Source organism: Pristiophorus japonicus, chromosome 15 (genome assembly GCF_044704955.1).
Source record: "Pristiophorus japonicus isolate sPriJap1 chromosome 15, sPriJap1.hap1, whole genome shotgun sequence".
Classification (NCBI taxonomy): domain Eukaryota; kingdom Metazoa; phylum Chordata; class Chondrichthyes; family Pristiophoridae; genus Pristiophorus; species Pristiophorus japonicus.
Window position 1 is genome coordinate 70,844,779 of NC_091991.1, and position 25,051 is coordinate 70,869,829.

Below are 25,051 nucleotides of genomic sequence, written 5' to 3' on the forward strand. Positions count from 1 at the left end.
TTGCAGGTCTGCTTTTACCAACTCACAGATCTCAGTTACAATTTCTTTGCAGAAATGCAGCCTTCTGACAGTCTGCATCACTCAGGTGCAGGTACGAACACTTGTCTCGATATACCCGATGTGGGTAAGGCCTCCTGCCTAGTACCCTACATGCTCTGAGGTTCCTCATGCGATGACATCAAATCAATTGTCTCCTCCGCAGCACCATCATGCAGAAGGCTTGCACAAGGTATGGCATTGTCAGTATTGCTCCCATGATTAAATTTTACATTAGCAAGAAGCTCAATGGCAGACAGGCAGACAAGGTTCTTTGATTTCTCTCCCCACAAGGTCTGTATGGACCACACCCAGGTCTGAGCAGGCGCAGTGATCGGGAACCCCACCCAGACTACATTTGATGCGTAGTGCAGGCATCTGATGCCTTCCGTATGCCTTCCACAGCCCCCCACACCCCCCCTTGGGCTTCTTTTGAAGCTGTGCTCCAAGCCCCTGTGTCCCAGGTGAGTATCAGATTCTGCCGGCCGACGCTCTGACCCTCCAGCCCTGTTTGCAGATGTTCAGTGGTGGAAGTGAAAACTTACAGAATTGCATCAAACTTCCATGTACTGCATTGTAAGGCAAAAAAATGTAATCTTTATCATGCATATTTAAGTGTTCTTCGCTCCCTCCAATACTTCGCTGAAAAACAATGGCGTCTTTCTGCCCCGATTTTTCAATGTGTGCTGTTTTTCTTAACTCACCAGAAGGTTTTTCGGGAGTGGTAACATATGCTGACTAGGAGAATTTTTTGGGGGAGCAAACTTACATGATTGAGAAAAACTGCCGCAAACATCAGGTTACACCCCCTATGTCGCAAAAGAAAAACTAACCTGAAAAAAGTCGGAACTAACTGAGTTATGCTGGTGCATATTCATCGGGGAAACTTTAATTTTTTAACTTACGCCAAAAAAAGTGGCGGGCGCCAAAAAAACGGCGCAAAGCACTGGGGAAAATTGAGCCCGTAAGAAGTACACATTTGACAAGCAAGACCAATGACATCAGTCATTGAAGGTTGGCATGCAGGTACAGCAGGCGGTTAAGAAAGCAAATGGCATGTTGGCCTTCATAGCAAGGGGATTTGAGTACAGGGGCAGGGAGGTGTTGCTACAGTTGGACAGGGCCTTGGTGAGGCCACACCTGGAGTATTGTGTACAGTTTTGGTCTCCTAACTTGAGGAAGGACATTCTTGCTATTGAGGGAGTGCAGCGAAGGTTCACCAGACTGATTCCCGGGATGGCGGGACTGACCTATCAAGAAAGACTGGATCAACTGGGCTTGTATTCACTGGAGTTCAGAAGAATGAGAGGGGACCTCATAGAAACGTTTAAAATTTTGATAGGTTCAGACAGGTTAGATGCAGGAAGAATGTTCCCAATGTTGGGGAAGTCCAGAACCAGGGGTCACAGTCTAAGGATAAGGGGTAAGCCATTTAGGACCGAGATGAGGAGAAACTTCTTCACCCAGAGAGTGGTGAATCTGTGGAATTCTCTACCACAGAAAGTTGTTGAGGCCAATTCACTAAATATATTCAAAAAGGAGTAAGATGAAGTCCTTACTACTAGGGGGATCAAGGGGTATGGCGAGAAAGCAGGAATGGGGTACTGAAGTTGCATGTTCAGCCATGAACTCATTGAATGGCGGTGCAGGCTAGAAGGGCTGAATGGCCTACTCCTGCACCTATTTTCTATGTTTCTATGTTTCTAAGCTTGAAGACCAAGTATTAGGAAAGGTATGTAATGGATACATGATTCAAGGCTAAGGATGGGCATCTCTTCCATGCTGACTTAAAATGTTTAGAATAAATTAGGAATAGTGGCTGTGTTAATAAGAGAAGATCTGGGAGTAATTAAATAAATCATTTAATCAGGAAGGATTATGTATTTGAACAGAAACAATATAAGGCAGACTCTCATCGGAGGAAACCCAACAGAGCAAAGTTTCTTCGAGAAGCTTATGTTTGCTTTAGAACTGTGATGGTATGATCAGAATGAAGAGTTAGAAAAGGAAAAATGTACAAATATGTTGCTGATAAGGGACAGCCAGCATGGATTTGTTGAAGACAAATCATATCTAACTAAATTCTGATTGAGTTCTTTGATGAAGTAACAGAGAGGTTAATGAAAATAGTGCAGTAGATTTTGTTAAAGTACCATGTAACAGACTTATTCAGGAAATAGAAGCACATGGGATTAAACCTTCACCCTGTTGACCAGTAATAGAACAAAATATAGTTTTGAATTTGGTCAAGATCTGACACGTTTTCAATCATTTATTACAGGCATGCACAGGGTTTGTCCTTTTCATCTAAAATGTTTAAATTTTTTTCCTTAATTCCTTGCATATTTAGAATGTAAACTACAGTACAGCATTTTGATTTAGACAGAGAATATAGAACATCACACGTATGAGTGTCATTCATTTACAACCATTAGAACTAATGAGTAGATTCTACCAACAGCAGTTAAGTGTAAAGTACAAATCAGAACATCAGTTTTACCATCCTTCAGTAGGTAAAACTGAACAAATGTTTTTGAAAAGAAAAAATGATTGGTTACAACTGCAAGAAGATCAGGAAGTTGGACTATGACCTTCTTCAGTCTTGAGATTTTCTATTTTTCCATATTTCTTGTGAAGATTAAGCCTTAGGTTATTTTTCTGTACAAATGGAATAAATAAGTCGAATTACCACATTAATACAGCAAGTTCCAGCATAATCTAAATTAATTAAAAGTTATGCTGTCAGTGTGATCGGATTTCTAGCCTTTGCATTTTTTTCATTATATTTCTACTATTTCAGGTGCATCATGATTGTTTTTTTCCATTACCATAATTGAATTTGTGGATCACGAATTCAATCGCGGTGAAATTGCTGCCAGCCCTGATTTTGATTACCCGTTATTACATTTTTCTAGAAGATACCAGAAGAAAAGTTTTCTTCCTCTTTCTTTCCCCTTCAAAACAAGTCAGTCCGTCATTTTGACCTGAAGAAAGGTTGTAGTCCACAGATCAATCCTAATAAAAGCTGTCAAGTAAATTCTATTGGGGATGAACAGTTGAACACCCTTTCAGTAGTATTAATGAGCAAGTTTCTTTGCTTTTCCTTTAGTTTTTCCATATGCCACAAGGAGCTCCATTTTAATTGTCATAATGCCATTTTGTAAGCTTTTCTTGTTTTTCTACAAGTAAAAAGGTCACCCTAAAATGAAGACTTCAGTCACACCTCATTACAAAACTGAAACTCGACCCAAGAAAAGATGTCCTCTGTAACCTGTATTGTCAACATTAGGATTTGTCCTTCTGCCATGGAAGCTGCTTTATTGATTTCTGATCGATTAGACAGTTAACTGAAATAGCATTCAGCAGTTTAGGAATAATCTTTTCAGTTACTTGTAGCTTATGCTTAAACATTGATTAATTGTGATAAATCAATCATCTTATCTTGCGCTGCAAATTTTATCAGTGACTTGAACCCTGCAATCAGGTCATAGCAGCATATAATCACTCTTATTGCCCATTATTATTTAAAAACAGAGTTCATGGCAGAAGCTTTACTCTGATTCGGGTAAGCTCTTTAGGAGTCATCATAGACCAATAAACCAATAAATAAATGCAACACAATCCACTGTAACGTTTCACTCAATTAGAAGCGCAGTGATTACTTGTTAGCATGTATACAGAATAATCTCACTTGTTTGCAAAGTAATTCACTCATTTTTGGTTGAAAACTGCACCTATTTCAATATGTTTTATTTTAAAATAAAGGCAACTGCAGTGAGTTTGAAATCAGTCTCATTTTTACTGATCAAGAATCTAACTCCTTACATTGCCCTGACGTAAGGAGAAAGGAACAATGAATAGTTCGCTAAATCCTCAGTTACGTGCATTAGCCGAAGTATACAGGATACTGGCCTGAAAGAATTTGGTGTATGGTGCACTTTTAGACCTTACTGGTATCTAAAGGTTTCTAAATGACATTAAAAATAAAAAAGTGAAGAAGAGAGTGGCAGAATGGCTGAGACTCTTGTAATTGTAATTCTGAGCAGGGACAGGTGTCAGCCTTGGCTTAGTGGTAGCACACTTACCTCAGAGCTGGAAGATTATGGGTTCAAGGCCCACTCCACAGACTTGAGCACATAATCCAGGCTGAAACATCAGTGCAGTATCCCCCTGTTGGAGTTGCTCTCTCAGATGGATGTAAAAGATCCCATGGCATTTCACAGGAGTACAATCAGGCAAGAATTAACATGACTAAAGGAAGAGACAATGGCACAGGTGGCCAAAAGCTTGATCAAAGAGGTAGGTTTTAAGGAGCGTCTTAAAGGAGGTGAGCCGTAAAAGTTTAGAAAGGGAATTCACTATTCAAAGAGCAGGGGAGTTATCCCAAGTATCCTCGCCAATATTTCTCCCTCAACCAAAATCACCAAAAACAGATTATCTGTTCATTTATCTCATTGCTGTTTGTGAGTCTTTGCTGTGCACAAATTAGCTGCTGTATTTCCCAACATTATAACAGTGACTCTACTTCAAAAGTACTTCATTATTTGTGAAGTAATTTGGGATACACTGAGGTTGAGAAAGTTCCTCTATAAATGCAAGTTATTCCATCCTCTCGGGGCCAGTGGGAGCCCGGTTCAGGACTATTCCAATACTCTCCTGGCCGGACTATCATCTTCCACACTACATAAACGAGCTCCTCTAAAACTCTGCTGCCCGTATCCTAACAGGTGGCAAGTCTCATTCACACATCACCTCTGTGCTCGCTGAACTCCGTTCGCTCCTTGTCTGCAAACACCTCGATTTTAAATTTCTCATACTAGTGTTCAATGGCCTCGCCCCTCACTAGCTCTGGAACCACCTCCAGCCCTACAACCCTCCAAGAACTCTGCATTTCTCCAATTCTGGAAACTTGTGCATCCCACACTTCTTTCATCCCACTATTGATTGCGTACCTTCAGCTACCTAGATCCGAAGTTCAGGGATTCACTTCCTAAACCTCTCCGGCTCACCTCCTTTAAGACACTCCTTAAAACTGACCTCTTTGATCAAGCTTTTGGTCACCTGTGCCGTTGTCTCCTTCTTTGGGTCGTGTTAATTTTTGTCTGATTATACTCCTGTGAAATGTCTTTGGGATGTTTCATGTACATTAAAGGCGCTATACAAATACAATTGTTGCTGTTGATATTCGGTAGGCAGCATCTTCACAGGAAATAGCTGAACAGCACAGAATCAGCTGTGTACATGTCTTTGGAAAGTCCACGGACTTGAGGGAAAGCAATGCAACAAAAAATATAGATCAGGAAAATTAGTCAGCTGTACAGTGAAGGAAACAAAGTGCGAGAAGTGGATATGGAAAAAGGATAACAACAAAGGCAGCAGGGAAGGCTGCAAGAAGTAACTAAGGAAGTTGAGGAGAATAACCAAAGAATGTCCAGGAGGGAATGCAGGAAAACAGTAACTGGCAGCCACAAACTGAGGAGGAGACAGCATCTGGCAGGAGGAGAAAGAGATTCACAGAGGAACCAAGGAAGCCAGCCTGAAGACCCAGCCACATTCGAGGAAGATGCCTATAGTCAAACTCAGTCACTATATCACTGGACAATAATCTATATACATGACGCCTGCAAATAAAAAAATGCCGTTTTGGCCAGGAATTGAATTAATGTACTGGAGGCATCTAGTCCAAGGTATAGTCTACAAGCAGTTGGCCTTTCTTTCCGTTCAGTTTTGATTGTATCGGAGGCAATGCTGGGCTCCATAGAGTGAGTAAGATCGTAAGCTGCTCCCATGTACAAACATCATGGGCTAGAATTTGCACTTCTATCGCGACCGCCCATATCTGGACGGTATTTCTCACTTTTAAGAAGCGGCGGAATATTGGCCATTTTCAAAACCGCTAGTTTCAGCTTTTTTGGGGGGGTGGGGGGTATCGGTGGCAGTAGCAAGTGGGCGTTAGCGGTCTTTTTCGTCGTGCAAGGCCGGCATTCCCAACAATGACTGTTTTGCACATGCACGATTTTTTTTTCTGCATTTCTGCAGGTCAGGGGTCACCTGCACATGCACAGAAGAAGGAGGAAGGGGGAGAGAGAGAGACAGACAGAGAGAGAAAGTGAAGAGAGGCTGAGCAGATTATTTGACGTTTTAAACTTTATTACCAATTTGAAATCTATTCGCAATGGATATTGAGGTGGAAGGAATGCAAGAGATGGCTGAGATAGCCAAGGTAGCAGAGATGGGAGGGAGGAAGAGGGTCAAATGTTTTATGGACGAGGCCCAAACTGCCATGGTCCATGAGGTAGAGATGCAGTGGACCTAACTGACGCGGGCTGGGCATGGGAAACCAACATCAGGGTATACTAGCGCATATGGGCGGAGATTGCAGAGGTGGTGTCATCGGCCGCCCATGATTTTCGAGAATCAAGCCAGTGCTGCAAGCGCTGGAATGACCTCGTTGCGTCTGCGAGATTAAACATAGAAACATAGAAAATAGGTGCAGGAACAGGCCATTCGGCCCTTCGAGCCTGCACCGCCATTCAATATGATAATGGCTGATCATGCAACCTCAGTACCTCACTCCTGTCTTTGCTCCATACCCCCTGATCCCTTTAGCCGTAAGGGCCACATCTAACTCCCTTTTGAATATGTCCAACTAACTGGACTCAACAACTTCCTGCGGCAGGGAATTCCACAGGTTCACAACTCTCTGGGTGAAAAGGTTTCTCCTCATCTTGGTCCGACATGGCTTACCCCTTATCTTTAGACTGTGACCCCTGGTTCTGGACTTTTCCAACATCAGGAACATTCTTCCTGCATCTAACCTGCCCAGTTTCTATGAGATCCCCTCTCATTCTTCTAAATTCCAGTGAGTATAAGCCTAGCCGTTCCAGTCTTTCCTCATATGTCAGTCCTGCCATTCCGGGAATCAGTCTGGTGAACCTTCGCTGCACTCCCTCAATAGGAAGCACGTCCTTCCTCAGATTAGGAGACCAAAACTGCACACAATACTCAAGGCGTGGTCTCACCAAGGCCCTGTACAACTGCAGTAAGACCTCCCTGCTCCTATACTCAAATCCCCTTGTTATGAAGGACAACATGCCATTTGCTTTCTTTACTGCCTGCTGTGCCTGTGTGCATACCTTTCAATGCCTGATGTACCATGACACCCAGGTCTCGTTGCATGCCCCCTTTTACTAATCTGTCACTATTCAGAGAATAATCTGCCTTCCTGTTTTTGCCACTAAAGTGGATAACCTCACATTTATCCACATTATACTGCATCTGCCATGCATTTGCCCATTCACCTAACCTGTTCAAGTTCTCCTGCAGCCTCTTAGCATCCTCCTCGCAGCTTGTACTGCCACCCAGCTTAGTGTCATCTGCAAACTTGGAGATATTACATTCAATTTCTTCGAATAAATCATTAATGTATATTGTAAATAGCTGGAGTCCCAGCACTGAACCCTGCGGCATCCCACAAGTCACTGCCTGCCATTCTGAAAAGGACCCGTTTATTCCTACTCTTTGCTTCCTGTCTGCCAACCAGTTGTCTATCCACATTAATACATTACCCCCAATACCATGAGCCTTAATTTTGCACACTAATCTCTTGTGTGGGACCTTGTCAAAAGCCTTTTGAGAGTCCAAATAAGCCACATCCACTGGTTCTCCCTTATCCACTCTACTAGTTACATCCTCAAAAAACTTTGGAAGATTTGTCAAGCTCTTTCATAAATCCATGCTAACTTGGACCGATCCTGTCACTGCTTTCCAAATGCACTGCTATGACATCTTCCATACTTGATTCCAGCATTTTTCCCACCACCGGTGTCAGGCTAACCGGTCTATAATTCCCTGTTTTCTCTCTCCCTCCTTTTTTTAAAAAGTGGGGTTACATTAGCTACCCTCCAATCTAGAGGAACTGAACCAGAGTCCATGGAATGTTGGAAAATGAACACCAATCTACTATTTCTAGGGCCACTTCCTGAAGTACTCTGGGATACAGACTATCAGGCCCTGGGGATTTAGTGGCCTTTAGTCCCTTCAATTTCCCTAACACCACTTCCTGATTAATAAGGATTTCCCTCAGTTCCCCCTTCTCGCTCGACCCTCGGTCACCTAGTATTTTCGGGCGGTTATTTGTGTCTTCCTTAGTGAAGACAGAACCAAAGTATTTGTTCAATTGGTTTGCCATTTCCTTGTTCCCCATTATAAATTCACCTGATTCTGACTGCAAGGGACCTACATTAGTCTTCACATATCTATAGAAGCTTTAGCAGTCAGTTTTTATGTTCCCCGCAAGCTTACTCTCATATTCTATTTTCCCCCTCCTAATTAAAACCTTAGTCCTCCTCTGCTGAATTCTAAATTTCTCCCAGCCCTCAGGTTTGCTGCTTTTTCTGGCCAATTTGTATGCCTCGTCCTTGGATTTAACACTTTCCCTAATTTCCCTTGTTAGCCTTGGTTGAGCCACCTTCCCTTTTTTATTCTTACGCCACACAGGGAAGTACAATTGTTGCAGTTCATTCATGTGATATTTAAATGTCTGCCATTGCCTATCCACCATCACCTCTTTAAGTATCATTTTCCAGTCTATCCTAGCCAATTCATGTCTCATGCCATCAAAGTTACCTTTCTTTAAGTTCAGGACCCTAGTCTCTGAATTAACTGTGTCACTCTCCATCTTAATAAAGAATTCTACCATATTATGGTCACTCTTCCCCAAGGGGCCACGCACGACCAGATTGCTAATTAATCCTTTCTCATTACATATCACCCAGTCTAGGATGGCCAGCTCCCTAGTTGGTTCCTTGACATATTGGTCTAGAAAACCATCCCTAATACACTCCAGGAAATCCTCCTCCACCGTATTGCTACCAGTTTGGTTAGCCCAATCAATATGTAGATTAAAGTCACCCATGATAACTGCTGTACCCTTATTGCACGCGTCCCTAATTTCCTGTTTGATGCCATCCCCAACCTCCCTACTACTGTTTGGTGGTCTGTACACAACTCCCATTAACGTTTCCTGCCCTTTGGTATATAGCAGGTCTAGCCATATAGATTCCACATCATCCACGCTAATGTCCTTCCTTCCTATTGCATTAATCTCCTCTTTAACCAGTGATGCTACCCAACCTCCTTTTCCTTCCTGTTGCTCCTTCCTGAATATTGAATACCCCTCGATGTTGAGTTCCCAGCTTGGTTATCTTGGAGCCATGACTCTGTAATCCCAATTACATCATATCCGTTAACAGCTATCTGCGCAGTCAATTCGTTCACCTTATTATGAATGCTCCTCGCATTGAGTATTAACCTTAATAACTTTAATCATGCACTGACTCATTACTTTAAATGTAAATATGCCAGATTGTAATTAAGCTTGGTAAGCTGGATAAACTTGGTGTTACGCATTGTTTCCTATCCACGATCTTATTACATTGCTTTTCTAAACTTAGATGTGTTCATCATGCATTAATTGCATCATAACGATATTAACATATAACATTAATGGGACATTGATGAAGAGCATTGGGGATGGCTAAGTGTGGATGTTTCTCCATGTGTTCCGTACTAGTACCTGGGCAATTAGCTTATACCATGCTCTTGTCATCTTTGCTGAAGAAGATATCTTCCAATTGCGTGGAACATCGGTGCACGGTAGGGGGGGCGGCAGAGCTGGTTGGACTGACTGATCTCGAGGAGCGGGCCGCAGCTCTCGTAGGGGCACACAATCGCTCGGCCACCCCGTGGTGGTGCACATCCGGTTGTGGCAGCAGGTAAGTCATGTATAATCCCCGGGTCCTGCAGCGGTCAATCATGTAATTTAATGCTATTTGAGTATAATATATGAATGATGTAATGTAATGTAATGCTGGGATCATGAAATCTTATTTTAATGCCATGCAGTTTCTGTACATTCTGTTTATGTTAATTAAATGTAACGTCTCTCTGTGATGTCTAATGCAGTAGTGTTGCTCCTCCTATGTATGCCTGCGCAGCATAAGCATTCTCATGTCACCCTGACCCTCCCCTCCCCTTCCACTAACCTCTCATATTATGTTTTCTAGCTGCCCAGGCACATCGGAGACCTAATGATCGCCCTGGAGCTTCACGCTTACTGTTGCAAGTGGTACTCACCACAGAGGGGAGACCACAGGAGGAGGAGGATTGTGTGAACGAGCCTCAAGCCAGCTCATCAACACAACATCTGGAAGAGGGGGAGTTGGGGACTCATGGGACCAATATACCTGTGACCACCTCTTCCTTAACAGAATCAATCTTTCCAGGATTCGGTTCCGAGAAAGTAGCGGGACCAAGTGGCTTGCAGCAAGGCACACCGAGTAGTCCAGCACCTACGGCGAATCCACGGAGGTTGATTCAGTGAGGTAGGCATGCTCAACAACAGGCAGACATTGACCTGGACATGGTAGGATTGTCTTGGGCGAGCATCGACGTAGGTCGAGAGCTTCTCCATACAATAGGTGGGTTAACCGATAACGATGTCTCGGAATGGCTGCAAGACATTTTGAAGGGGGAGGATGAACAGTCGGTTGTCGTGGTGCATATAGGTACCAATGGTATAGGAAAAAAACCAGGATGAGGTCCTACAAGACGAATTTAGAGAGCTAGGAGCTAAATTAAAAAGCAGGACCTCAAAGGTAGTAATCTCATGATTGCTACCAGTACATAGAAACATAGAAACATAGAAAATAGGTGCAGGAGTAGGCCATTCGGCCCGTCGAGCCTGCACCACCATTCAAATATGATCATGGCTGATCATGCAACTTCAGTTCCCCACTCCCGCTTTCTCTCCATACCCCTTGATCGCTTTAGCCATAAGGGCCGCATCTCCCTTTTGAATATATCTAACAAACTGGCCTCAACAACTTTCTGTGATGGAGAATTCCACAGATTCACAATTCTCTGAGTGAAGAAGTTTCTCCTCATCTCGGTCCTTTATCCTTAGACTGTGACCCCTGGTTCTGGACTTCCCCAACATCGGGAACATTCTTCCTGCATCTAACCTATCCAATCCCGTCAGAATTTTATATGTTTCGATGAGATCCCCTCTCATTCTTCTAAATTCCAGTGAATATAATAAGCCTAGTCGATCCAATCTTTCTTCATATGTCAGTCCTGCCATCCCGGGAATCAATCTGGTGAACCTTCGTTGCACTCTCTCAATAGCAAGAATGTCCTTCCTCCACATGCTAGTCAGAGTAGGAATAGCAGGATAGCTCAGATGAATACGTGGCTTGAAGAGTGGTGCAGAAGGGAGGGATTCAAATTCCTGGGACATTGGAACCGGTTCTAGGGGAGGTGGAACCAGTACAAACCGGACGGTCTGCACCTGGGCAGGACCAGAATCAATGTCCTTGGGGGGGTGTTTGCTCATGCTGTTGGGGAGGGGTTAAACTAATATGGCAGGGGGGTGGGAACCTATTAGGGAGACAGAGGGAAGTAGAATGCGGGCAGAAGCAAAAGATAGAAAGAAGAAAAATAAAAGTGGAGGGCAGAGAAACCCAAGGCAAAAAGCAAAAAAGGCCAAATTCTAAAGGGGCAAAGTGTGTTAAAAAGACAAGCCTGAAGGCTCTGTGCCTCTATGCGCGGAGTATTCGTAATAAAGTGGACGGATTAACTGCGCAGGCAGCAAGTAACGAATATGATATAATTGGCATCACGGAGACATGGCTCCAGGGTGACCAAGGCTAGGAACTTAACATCCAGGGGTATTCAACATTCAGGAAGGATAGACAGAAAGGAAAAGGAGGTGGGGTGGCATTGCTGGTTAAAGAGGAAATTAATGCAATAGTAAGGAAGAACATTAGCTTGGATGATGTGGAATCGGTATGGGTGGAACTACGGAATACCAAAGAGCAGAAAACGCTAGTGGGAGTTGTGTAGAGACCACCAAACAGTAGTAGTGAGGTTGGGGACAGCATCAAACAAGAAATTAGGGATGCGTGCAATAAAGGTACAGCAGTTATCATGGGCGACTTTAATCTACATATTGATTGGGCTAACCAAACTGTTAGCAATGCGGTGGAGGAGGATTTCCTGGAGTGTATTAGGGATGGTTTTCTCGACCAATATGTCGAGGAACCAACTAGAGGGCTGGTCATCCTAGACTGGGTGATGTGTAATGAGAAAGGACTAATTAACAATCTGTTGTGCGAGGCCCCTTGGGGAAGAGTGACCATAATATGGTAGAATTCTTTATTAAGATGGAGAGTGACACAGTTAATTCAGAGACTAGGGTCCTGAACGTAAGGAAAGGTAACTTTGATGGTATGAGACATGAATTGGCTAGAATAGACTGGAAAATGATACTTAAAGGGTTGACGGTGGATAGGCAATGGCAAACATTTAAAGATCACATGGACGAACTTCAACAATTGTACATCCCTGTCTGGAGTAAAAATAAAACGGGGAATGTGGCTCAACCGTGGCTAATAAGGGAAATTAAGGATAATGTTAAATCCAAGGAAGAGGCATATAAATTGGCCAGAAAAAGCAGCAAACCTGAGGACTGGGAGAATTTTATAATTCAGCAGAGGAGGACAAAGGGTTTATTCAGGAGGGGGAAAATAGAGTATGAGAGGAAGCTTGCTGGGAACATAAAACTGACTGCAAAAGCTTGTTTGAAGAGAAAAAGATTAGTGAAGACAAACGTAGGTCCCTTGCAGTCAGATTCAGGTGAATTTATAATGGGGAACAAAGAAATGGCAGACTAGTTGAACAAATACTTCGGTTCTATCTTCACGAAGGAAGACACAAATAACCTTCCGGAAATACTAGGGCACCGAGGGTCTAGTGAGAAGGAGGAACTGAAGGAAATCCTTATGAGGCGGGAAATTGTGAATGGGAAATTGATGGGATTGAAGGCTGATAAATCCCTGGGGCCTGATAGTCTGCATCCCAGAGTAATTCAGGAAGTGGCCCTAGAAATAGTGAATGCATTGGTGATCATTTTCCAATAGTCTATCGACTCTGGATCAGTTCCTATGGACTGGAGGGTAGCTAACACCACTTTTGAAGAAAGGAGGGAGAGAAAAAATGGGTAATTATTAGGCTGACATCAGTAGTGGGGAAAATGTTGGAATCAATTATTAAAGATGAAATAGCAGCGCATTTGGAAAGTGGTGTGAGGATCGGTCCAAGTCAGCATGGATTTATGAAAGGGAAATTATGTTTGACAAATCTTCTAGAATTTTTTGAGGATGTAAGTAGTAGAGTAGACAAGGGAGAACCAGTGGATGTGGTGCATTTGGACTTTCAAAAGGCTTTTGACAAGGTCCCACACAAGAGATTGGTGTGCAAAATTAAAGCACATGGTATTGGGGGTAATGTACTGAGAGTTAGATATGGCCCTTACGGCTAAATGGATCAAGGGGTATGGAGAGAAAGCAGGAAAGGTGTACTGAGGTGAACAATCAGCCATGATCTTATTGAATGGTGATGCAGGCTCGAAGGGCCTAATGGCCTACTCCTGCACCTATTTTCTATGTTTCTATGTTTCTAACATCACCACGCTTTCAGCTCGTCATTCGGAGGACATGGCGCAGCTGATTGCGGTGATGCGGCGAACAGCCGATGCCATGCGGCAAACGATGGAATCGGTATATGGCATTGCACCCCAATGTGTCATACCACTTATGCTGGCAGCTCCTGAGAGTCAGGAGCAAGCAATTGCTTCTGACTCTGAAGACGGGTCTTCGGATACTGATTCTTCTCCGGAATCCCCAGAAATGACACTGCCACGGTCACCCCCCCTACATCAGCAGGGCTCGAGGGGCACTGCTACACGACAGTTTGGTGAAACGCGGGTAGAGCCAGGGGCAGGGGCAATGGGAGGGGAAAAGGGTGTGTAAAGGTCAGGGAGGCTAAAGGTGGAAGGAACGATGGCTGCAGGTATAATTTTTGCCGGGTGGGGGGGTGTTAGTTATTTTAATTGCTATTCAAATATTGTTGACTGTTGGGGGGGGCGGGGGGAAGGAGGGGGGTGTTTCTAGTTTTTAATATTTAATCTTTTAATGTTTTCAATATTTGCCTCTGTTAATTGGTTGTTTTTTTTTAAATTGATGTTGCTTTTTTCCTTTAACAATTATTTAATTATTTATTTCAAAAAAAAGATTTTTGCAATTTTCTTAAATTGTAACAAAAATTATTATACTTACAATTCTTGTGCAGTGTCTCACTCACTGTGACAAACTGAAGGTTAACAATCAATACAAGGGTTGCAAACAGTGATCAGACAAGGATGAAACGTAACCGTCACCATTCAAACAAAGCGTTCATTTATGAGCTGCTGACACAACAGTTTTTCAGTTGCGTAACTACCACGGGGTATGGGTGGGGTGGTTGATGGCATGGGTTCATCGCCAGGTTGCTCATCCTCCTCGAAGTCCTCGTCCTCCTCCTGCCCTCTCTCCTGAGGTAGACAGGCAGTCCCATCTGGCAATTCCTGTCCCCTCTTGATAGCTAAGTTGTGCAACATGCAGCACACCACAATGAACTCAGCGACCTGCTCAGGTTGGTGATGCAGGCTGCCTCCAGAGTGGTCCAGGTTTCTGAAGCGTTGTTTCAACATTTCAATTGTCTTTTCGATTATATTGCGTGTGGTTATATGGCTTTGATTGTAGCAATGCTTGACATCTGTCTGGGGCTTACGCAGGAGGATTAAGAGCCAGGTGGCGAGGCAATATCCTTTGTCACCCAGCATCCAGCCTCCAGCATCGACCTTGTGCCTGACTCTTAAAAAGGTCAGATACAGTGCTCTCACGCAAGATGTGCACATCATGAATACTCCCTGGAAAATTGGCATTTACTGCCATGATTATTTGCTTGTGGTCGACAACGAGCTACACGTTCAGGGAGTGAAATCCCTTTCACCTCTAACTCCTCTAAAGTTGCTTGCAGGTTGATGTGCGTACAGTCTATTGCACCCTGGACCTTGGGGAAGTTTGCTATTCTCGAGAAACCCAAAGCCCTCTCACTCTGTGCCTCCCTGGTCATAGGGAAGTTTATAAAGTCCATCCTTTGTGTGTAAAGCACTTCTATCACCTGCCGAATGCAGCGATGTGTGGTGTGCTGAGAGATGGAACAAATGCCACCAGCTGAGGCCTGAAAGGAGCCCAATGCATCGAAGAAAAGTGCCGCAATAACCTTAACCTCAACGGGCAGTGCGGTCCTGATGGTGCTGGTAGGCTGCAGGTCTCTCTTAAGCAGCTGGCATATCTCACTGATGACCTCTTTTTGGAAGCGCAGCTTTCTAACACACGCTGTATCGGACAGGTGCGGGTATGACTGCTGCTTCCTGTAAATGCATTGGGAGTAAGGCCTCCTCCTCCTCCTCCTCAGCAGTCTGCCACCTCTTTGATTGGGCACATGCTGCTCTTCAATGCACCTTCTTCCATCTCTATTCTGCAGCATGTGAGTAGTCAGCAATATTGGCTGAGAAATTACTGGCCTCATTCCTTTAAATGTCCTAAACGGTCTTCAAAATTCTGCAATTGTCCTTAAACAACCACAAATGTACTCTAAATCGACCACAATGTGCTCAGATCATGTTCAAGATTTTCAAACACCCTTAAAATCCACTCACAAATTACTTTAATGTTCACATCAACTTGATGCAGCCTTTTCATTAAGTTCATCTGATTTAAAACATGGTGGCCATACCGCTGGGTTAAGGTCAGGCGAGTGCAGCTTTTTCTGGGCCGTTTTTAAGGCGGGCGGTAATTTGGGCAAATTGCTGAATATAGCATCCGGCAGTAATTTGGGCATTAATTGGGCGGTAATTTCCACTTTTAACCATTTTGGGCGGTGCACAAGCAATAACGTCAGATTTACATTTTTTTTAAATGGGCAGGCGGTTTCACTTAGCACCGGCAGTAATTGACTGCTGAATTTACCGCCGGTGGTATATGGATGACGATGATGATGATGGGCGATAGTTTCCATTTAAACACTGTTTTGGGTGGTAAAGTGCTTCTCAGCTTTAAATGGGCAGTAAATGGGCAGAATACAAAAACATTTGAATTTTGCTGTTTATTCGACTATGTAAGAAATATGTTCAGGAGAAAATATTTTGAAATTCTTGTGGACTGAAACAAAACTTTGTTTTTTTCTTCTATATAAATATAATTCTTATAAATAAATCTAACTTGTAGTTTAAGCCTGAATGATACAGTTTAACAATGTGGGCCGTGAATTTCCTAGGGAACCTCTCGGTCACCTGCTGTAACTTCGGCAGGAGACTGAGGAACACCACAGTGAATAACCAAGGTTATTCATGCTGTTTTCTGGGGATTCTGATAATCTGCTGCTGAAGTTATGATGGGAGACCAAGAGAACTTCAGGAATTTCAGACCTGTGGTGTTTTTCTACCTATTGGAGAGAATGGGAGCACATGGTTGGTCAGCCACGTGACTCCTGGTTTCAAATATCCCAATAAATTGCAATTGTTAGCCTTGAGGCCCTTAATCCTGCTCATGATACACCTGGGATTGTAAATTCCAGCTCATAAAGTGACATGGGTTTGCTGCAAACTGCAGTCCTCTGTGAACATAAGAACATAAGATTTAGGAACAGGAGTAGGCTATCTGGCCCCTCAAGCCTGCTCCGCCATTCAATAAGATCATGGCTGGTCTGATCTTGGCCTCAACTCCACTTCCCTGCCCTCTCCCCACAACTCTCAATTTCTTTTTCATTCAAAAATCTGTCTATCTCAACTTTAAATACTTTTACAGCTCTCTGCAGTAGAGAATTCCAAAGGGCAGCCCCTTATTCTGAAACTACGCCCCCACTTCTAGATTCCCCCACAAGGAGAAACATCCTCTCTGCATCTATCCTGTCAAGCCCACTCAGAACCTTATACATGAATATGAACACAAATAAAAAGATTTGGGAGAAAAGTCTGCATTGCTATATTATATATATTCTAACAAATGCAATAAAAATAATTTTAAAATATTGCTGCTTCAATTATAAAAACTTTGCATATTTGTCAAGTAAAGCATTCATACAGGACATGGCATAGAACTTGTATTTTGATAGAGAGTAACTAAATACGATTTACGATTGTGGGTTCAGATCCCACTCCAGAGACTTGAGCACATAATCGAGGCTGTAACTTGAGTGGAGTACTGAGGTAGTGAAAAGTGCTCTATAAATGCAAATTTTCCCTTTCTTTATAATTTGCAGAATTGCAGTCACACCTTATTGAAATTTAATGGAGTTTCTTAGAAGGACAGATGTTTATGTTTCTTGTGTAAAATGTTTTTTTTCTTCTTAATTAAATAGCTGTAGTTTCTAGTGTTGAATCAGATGTATGGAATGCTATCATAGACCCCACTTTTACTATTTCACATTCATATATAGCAGGATACTGCGTGACATAGCTGTATTTACCTGGATATTGCAAAATGTTTCAATGCTTCCATAATCAGGGCCATAACGTGTGAAGTCTTCGACACTAAGCTGTGGAACAAATGGAAAGGTCAAGGAGAGCATATCACAAATCAATTAACAAAGACTGCGTTATGTACTTTGATGATATAAATAGCTACTACTAACCTCATTCAGAAGAAAGAGAACAACATTCTGGGAACCTTGGTTAAAAATTGGTTTTAGGAATGTATGTAGTTCATAGTTTTTAATGATACGACCTTCATATGTTGCATTTTTCATATTCCATAAAGAGCTGAAAGTGAATCACAATACAATAAGTATTCTCATGCAGATACTATAAAGAGTGCATGCAAAATATGATTATTTAATACACAGGAAAGGGAACTCATTTGCATACTTTACTTGGATACGAGTAAAAAGATTAGATTTGTTTTATAGCAACTGTAAAATGTACAAGATAAAGTCAAAACCTTGTATATCAACCTTTACCTGAAGTTCTTGATATTTTCTTGAATTGTAACTTGTTGAAATGGCTGTTTCCTTGACAAGAAGGTTAAGTGTGCCTGCAATATAATGATGCTACAGTGCCAAAGTTCTACAAAGGTCTCAATATTCTCCTGATTTTTAATACACAGGGACAGTGGTCTAACCTTTGTGCCTCAATGTCTTTTAGTTGGATTAACTGTTAAAATCCAATAAAAACCCAGTAAAAGCATTTTTTAAAGTTGGTGTTTGTATTAAAAAGACTGACAAAATATCATACACACCTGCTTCTCAAAGCCACGCAGGCCTGCATTTGCATTATCTCCTTGCAGTTACTTTTGCCTGCCCTATCGGATTATTAGAATCAGTATTTGCCTTGGGGATGCCCCATGCTAAGGTTTGGTTTTGAGCCTCCAGATTTTACTAGGCTTCTTCAACAGCAACTCCAAAACCCATGACCTCTACAACTTAGAAGGACAAGGACAGCAGGTACATAGGCACACCACCTTCAAATTCCCTCCTAGACACACACCATCTGATTTGGACATGTATCGCCTGTTCCTTCATTGTCGCTGGGTCAAAATTCTGGAACTCCTTACTTAGTAAGGAGCACCTTCGCCACACAGACTGCAGCAGTTCAAGAAGGCAGCTCACCACCACCTTCTCAAGAGCAACTAAGGATAGGCAATAAATGCTGACCTTGCCAGCGAAGCACATATCCTGAATAAATTAAAAAACTAGACAATGCTACAAAATGTTTGTCACATAAGGGTATATGGAGCAAAGGTTGGTTAGTAGAGTTTAAGTACAAATCAGCTATGATCTAATTGAATATTAGAGCATGCTTGAGGGGCTGAATGGCTTAAATAATTATCACTGGAAAAACTGGGGTGCCATGTAATTATAAGAACATAAGAAATAGAAACAGGAGTAGGCCATACGGCCCCTCGAGCTCCGCCATTCAATAAGATCACGACTGATCTGATCATTGACTCCGCTCCACTTCCCCGCCTGCTCCCCATAACCCCTTATCCCCTTATCGTTTAAGAAACTGTCTATTTCTGTCTTAAATTTATTCAATGTCCCAGCTTCCACTGCTCTCTGAGGCAGCGAATTCCACAGATTTACAATCCTCTGATAGAAGAAATTTCTCCTCACCTCAGTTTTAAATGGACGGCCCCTTATTCTAAGATCATGCCCTCTAGTTCTAGTCGCCCCCATCAGTGGAAACATCCTCTCTGCATCCACCTTGTCAAGCCCCCTCATAATCTTATACATTTCAATAAGATCACCTCTCATTCTTCTGAATTCCAATGATTAGAGGCCCAACCTACTCAACCTTTCCTCATAAGTCAAACCTCTCATCCCCGGAATCAACCCAGTGAATCTTCTCTGAACTGCCTCCAAAGCAAGTATATCCTTTCTTAAATATGGAAGCCTAAACTGCACGCAGTATTCCAGGTGTGGCCTCACCAATACCTTGTATAGCTGTAGCAAGACTTCCCTGCTTTTATACTCCATCCTTTTTGCAATAAAGGCCAAGATACTATTGGCCATCCTGATCACTTGCTGTACCTGCATACTATTCTTTTGTATTTCATGCACAAATGCCCCCAAGTCCTGCTGTACTGTGGCACTTTGCAATCTTTCTCCATTTAAATAATAACTTGCTCTTTGATTTTTTTCTGCTAAAGTACATGACCTCACACCTTCCATTATACTCCATCTGCCAAATTTTTGCCCACTCACTCAGCCTGTCTCTGTCCTTTTGCAGATTTTTTGTGTCCCCCTCACACATTGCTTTTCCTCCCATCTTTGTATTGTCAGCAAACTTGGCTACGTTACACTTCTTCCCTTCTTCCAAGTCGTTAATATAGATTGTAAATAGTTGGAGTTGTATGATTCTAACTGCATATGGTACTAGATATGAGGAATTGACTCAATTCAAGTATGGTGAATATGTAGAATAGACTCCTCCCCAATGTAGTAGATATAAGAAACAGACTCCTCAGTGTGGATATATGGGCAAGGAATTTACTGTGGGGATGGAATCGGGAAGTTACACCCGAAATTACGCCCATTCGTGCACTATTTTGTCAATGTCTATTTACACCCAAATATCCTGCAAGTGTCATTAAAATATGCCAGAATGTAAAACTATGCATAAACAAACAGAATTCACTGTGAACAATTGGGGCCCCGAGGAAAGTGTCTAACTCCTTGACAAGAACGTTAAGTATGAAAATTAAGGTTTCAAGCCATCTAAATATCATTCATGCACAGAAGGCGCAGCATCTTTACAATTGCAGAAGCTTTCCAATTGTTCTTGACTTATACTGATGTCATAAAAATACATTAAAAGCAATAGTACATACAGTGCAGGTCTCGGAGGATATTTTTTTTTTGTTCAAAAAATAGCATTACGACGCCAGAAAAATTACTTAATGTCCTGGCGTGTCTAAAATTCTGGGCTTAATTTTAAACTTCTTTTGAATGCGGTTTAAGCTTGCGTCTCAGCCATGGCTCAGTAAATAACAACCTTGCCTCAGAATCAGCGTTGTGGGTTCAAGTCCCACTCCAGAGACTTGAGCACAACAGTCTAGGCTGACACTCCAGTGCAATGCTGAGAGAGTGCTGCACTGTCGGAGGTGCCGTCTTTCAGATGAGACATCAAACCAAGGCCCCGCCTGCTCTCTCAGGTGGACGTAATAGATCCCATAGCATTATTTTGAAGAAGAGCAGAGGTGTTATCCCCAGTGTCCTGGACAATATTTATCCCTCAATCATTAAAAAAACCCAGATTATCTGGTCATTATCACATTGCTGTTTGTGGGAGCTTGCTGTGCATAAATTGGATGCTGCGTTTCCTACATTACAATAATGACTCCACTTCAAAAATTACTTTATTGGTTGTAAATTGCTTTGGGTCATCTGGTGGTCCTGAAAGGTGTTATATAAATGCAAGTCTTTCTTCTTTCTTTCTTTGAAGTAGCATAATTGCAGGAAATTCACACATGTGGCTCTTTAGAGTGGGGGCAAAGCCATTATAATGAGTCGAGATGCGTTTGAGGGCAGGGACTGATAGACAGGCGTAAAAGAGCAACGAAATTCAGGCAGCGTAATTATGTGCACAACACACGTGCGTCCCAAGTTTCATCGATCTCTTAAGTCGGGTATTTGCTTTAACACGCTGATTATATAAGGCTCAGATACACAAGAAATTGGATTAAACTATTCCCTTGTATGGTAGATATGCAAGACAGGCAACTATTAAAAGTAATAAATGTGTTAAATAGAGTCTTGCACAGTATATTATCTGGCAGAGACTTTATTAAGTGTGGTACGAGACTCCAAATTGAGTGTTCATATGTGGAATTGGCTCCTAGAGCATCCATGTAAATTCGATTCCTATCAAGTGTTGCAGGTATGTGAGATAGACTCCATTCATGTGTATATATGTAGAATAGACTCCTATAGTAGATATTTGGGGAATAGACTCCTCTTCGGTGTGGTCGATATAAAAATATTCTTCCTCAGGGTGTGTTAGAAATATGGAACAGACACATCCCCAGATTAGCAAATTGATCATTTGATCATCTCTAGCATAGATTTGTGGAACAGACACACCCCAGTGTAGATTTCTAGATTTGACACTCTCTTCTCAGTGCTGCCAAACTGACCCAGTTTGCTTGTATTTAGGCATGGGGAACACATAAGTCTGAACTTTGACACAATTCGAATGGACCATTTCAATAAGAGTGGCAGCACGATGTGCTGTAGGCAACTTCTGACAAAAAGCAAACTACAGCTGATGCTAGAAATCCAAAACAAAAACAGAAAATGTTGGAAACAGATAGCATCTGTAAAGAAAGGAAAATGTTCTTTTCTCAATTCCAACTGTCTCCTTAACCACCTCTCCCATGGCCCCTCCATTCTCAGCCCCAACAAATGTGAGGACCTTATGGACATCTTTGTCACCAAGACTGAGACCATCCATTCAGCTGTTTCTGCACTATGTCCACCTTCCTTTCCTCTCTGAAGTCCTTCAATGTGTTGCATCTCCCATATATGTGTCTATCTCCCCATCTACATTTGAATCTCTTCAAGAATGTTCCCACCTTTCCCACAGCATCAAATTGCCTCTAACCATAGCCATTAATGAGCTTCTCTGGAACTGTGACAATGATGCATTATCACTCCTTGCTCCCTATTGACAAGATCATGCACATCATCCTTCTTGAATGCCTTTCTTCCATTGTCCAACTCAGCAAGATTGCCTTTGTCTACTCTCTTAGCTATTAGATTGTAGCCAGATAATCTCCAGCAATAGATTCTCTTCCAACCCACTCACTGTAACCTCCACAGATCCTCAAAGGTCTATCCTTGGCTTCCTCATTGACATGATGTCCCTTGATGATATCATCTGAAGATGTAGGGTACCATTACCACCAATTCCATCCTCCTCCTTGGCCGCTGTCTCAGGTTGAACCAGACTGTTTGCAATTTCGGCATCCTATTCAACCCCAAGCCGAGCTTCCAAACTCATATCCTTCCCATCACAAAGATCGGCTACTTCCACCTCCACCCATCTGCCACCAAAACCCTCATCCATGCCTTTTCCACCTCCAGACGCGATTATTCCAATGTTCTCTTGCATGGCCTCTCATCCTCCACCATCCATAAATGTCAGCTGATCCAAAACACTGCTGCTTGTATCCTTGGCATAAAAGTCCTGCTCACCCATCACTTCTGTCCTCTCTGACCTATAGTGGCTCCCTGTCCCTCAATGCCGCAAATGTAAAATTCTCACCCTTCGGTTTAAATTCCCTCAATAGAGGCCATAAATATAAGGTAGTCACTAATAAACCCAATAGGGAACTCAGGAGAAACTTATTTAACCAAAGAGTAGTTGGAACATGGAGCTCGCTACCACAAGGAGTAGTTGAACAGAATAGCATTGATGTATTTAAGGGGACGCTAGATAAAGACCCCAAAATTCCAGTTGGAGGCTTCCCACGGGCAATTGCCTCCGACCTGAAACATTTCTATGAAAGTACCTGGTGGTCTGGGAGGAGCCTACGATTCTGGTGGGAAGGCATTCTCTTCCCACGCTGCGAAGCGTGCTCCCATCCTCCAGGTTCTCACGCAGAAGGTGCAGTCACGTGTGACTGCTCAGTCAATCAGGTACAGTATTGCACAGCTTTCTCATTCTTAGCAATGAGAACTCCGTATCTACGAGTTCTCATTGATACTAATAAGAAAAAAAATAAAAAGCACACCTCATAATTAAAATTTATTGAAATTAACGTTAATAAATATGAGATAAAATTTATTTTCCGAGTTTTTAAAAAGTTTTTTTAATTACGGTTCAAAATAAATGCAACATAGTAGGCAGGGTTTTTAAAAATAATGTGTTTTTAAAATTTAATTTAATTATATTTTTGTATGTTTTTAAACTCTTACGCCTGTAAAAGTAGGCTATGCGCCTGTTTATATCAGGTGCAAGAATTTTGAGGACATTTGCTGGGCAAGGTATGGGTAAATACTGCAATATTGCCCATGCAAATGTCCTCGCTCCCGAGATGCAGAGGATCTGTCAAGCTGGAGCTTGACAGATCGGAAAAGCCAGTTTTCAGCATGTGCATTGTGAGCTGAAAACCGGCTTTTCCGATGACTTCCTGGGTCCGTAGAAACTTCATACGGACCCGGGGAGGCCGGAATTTCAGGACCATTCAGATGAGGGAGAAAAGAATAGAAGGGTTAGATGAAGAGGGATGGGAGGAAGCTCATGTGGAGCATACACACCAGCATGGGCCAGTTGGGCCGAATGGCCTGTTTCCGTGCTGTACATTCTATGTAATTTTATGCAAGACCCTCCTAAAAACCTTTGACGTATAAATCACCTCTCCAAACATCGCCTTCTTTGGCTGGTGTCAATTTTTTGATTAAGTCTCTGAAGAGCTTCGGGACATTTTTCTGCATTAAAAGCGCTATATAAATGTAAGCAGTTGTTGGCAGCCAAAGGTATTAATTTATGCTTTAATTTTCATAGTTTATGTGCATTCATTCAATTTACATCATGTCATTTGGAAACAGTTTCGAATGAATTTGAAAGATCTGGCTAAGTTGAAAGTTTATTTCTGCGCAGGTGTACTGTTCTATGGAGGACGCAAAATGATTATCCTGTTGAGGACTTTGTTCATTTGGTCACATCTATTTCTGAGAACAGGCAAGGAGTAGGTACTGATATTTGGGTTAGGTATGCAGATTATCTGTAAAAGATTAGAGAAGTTCCTCTGCATGTAGTTTTAACTTATTATAGATTTGGCCCTGCAAAGGATCTTTCTTGTATTAAATTCTATTTTGTTTACAATTATAAAAAAGAACATGAACATTTCAAGTAAAGATTTAACACAAAGCTTGGAAGTTTAATATTTTGATAAGTACTGCCACAAATGACTGTGCTAACACTTTGGAAACTTGATCCATGATGTCACTTACCATTTAGATTATGCCCAATTCCAGCATTCCAACAGGCACCCTCAAGGTTAAATAGTGGGGTCGAGTTTCCACTTTCAAACTGTGCTTGAAATTGCACTGGTTAGGTTATAGTTCAAGTTGCCAATAAAATTAATTTGCAAATGTAAAATATTCCATGAAACAGTGCAATCGGGCAGCGGTTATTTTATTTTTATTTCCATTAAAAAGTATTCCTTGATGTATTTAAGAATGGTAACCTGGTGCAGTTTTATTAATACAGCTGAAAATGGGTTTATCACAAAAATTAAGCTTTTTTTATAAGAATGTCCATTGCACCACCTGTGAGTAACCCGATTTAAAATCACTCAAAATGTCTTGAAAAAACTATTCTAAACCATTTACTAGTTACATTGGTATAAACTAGTCAGTTTCTTCGTAAATGAAATATTTTTTGAAACATGCCTATTAGTGCCTGTCGCCTAACAAAATGAGCGCAATTTGAAGAGACTTCGCCAACCAGTACAATCTCGCAGTGTCAGCCTGGGGGCGTGGCCAGTTTTGTGGGAGGAGCCTGATCCAGGAGAATTGAATCTTAAACCAGCGTGAAAAATTGCGGCAAACAACGAACGCAAGTGATTTT

The 25,051-nt window shown here is 42.2% G+C and overlaps 1 protein-coding gene across 1 annotated transcript in view; it reads right to left on the bottom strand.

The window, feature by feature from the left end:
- The window catches only part of LOC139281507 (V-type proton ATPase subunit S1-like), an 83,605-nt gene that overhangs the window by 48,826 nt on the left and 9,728 nt on the right, over positions 1-25,051 (bottom strand). The window contains exons 2-3 of the mRNA XM_070901678.1: positions 17,614-17,740; positions 17,449-17,517 (exon numbers count right to left, since the gene is read on the bottom strand). Coding sequence (XP_070757779.1) covers positions 17,449-17,517; positions 17,614-17,740 — 196 coding nt within the window. The remainder of the gene's footprint in view (positions 1-17,448; positions 17,518-17,613; positions 17,741-25,051) is intronic.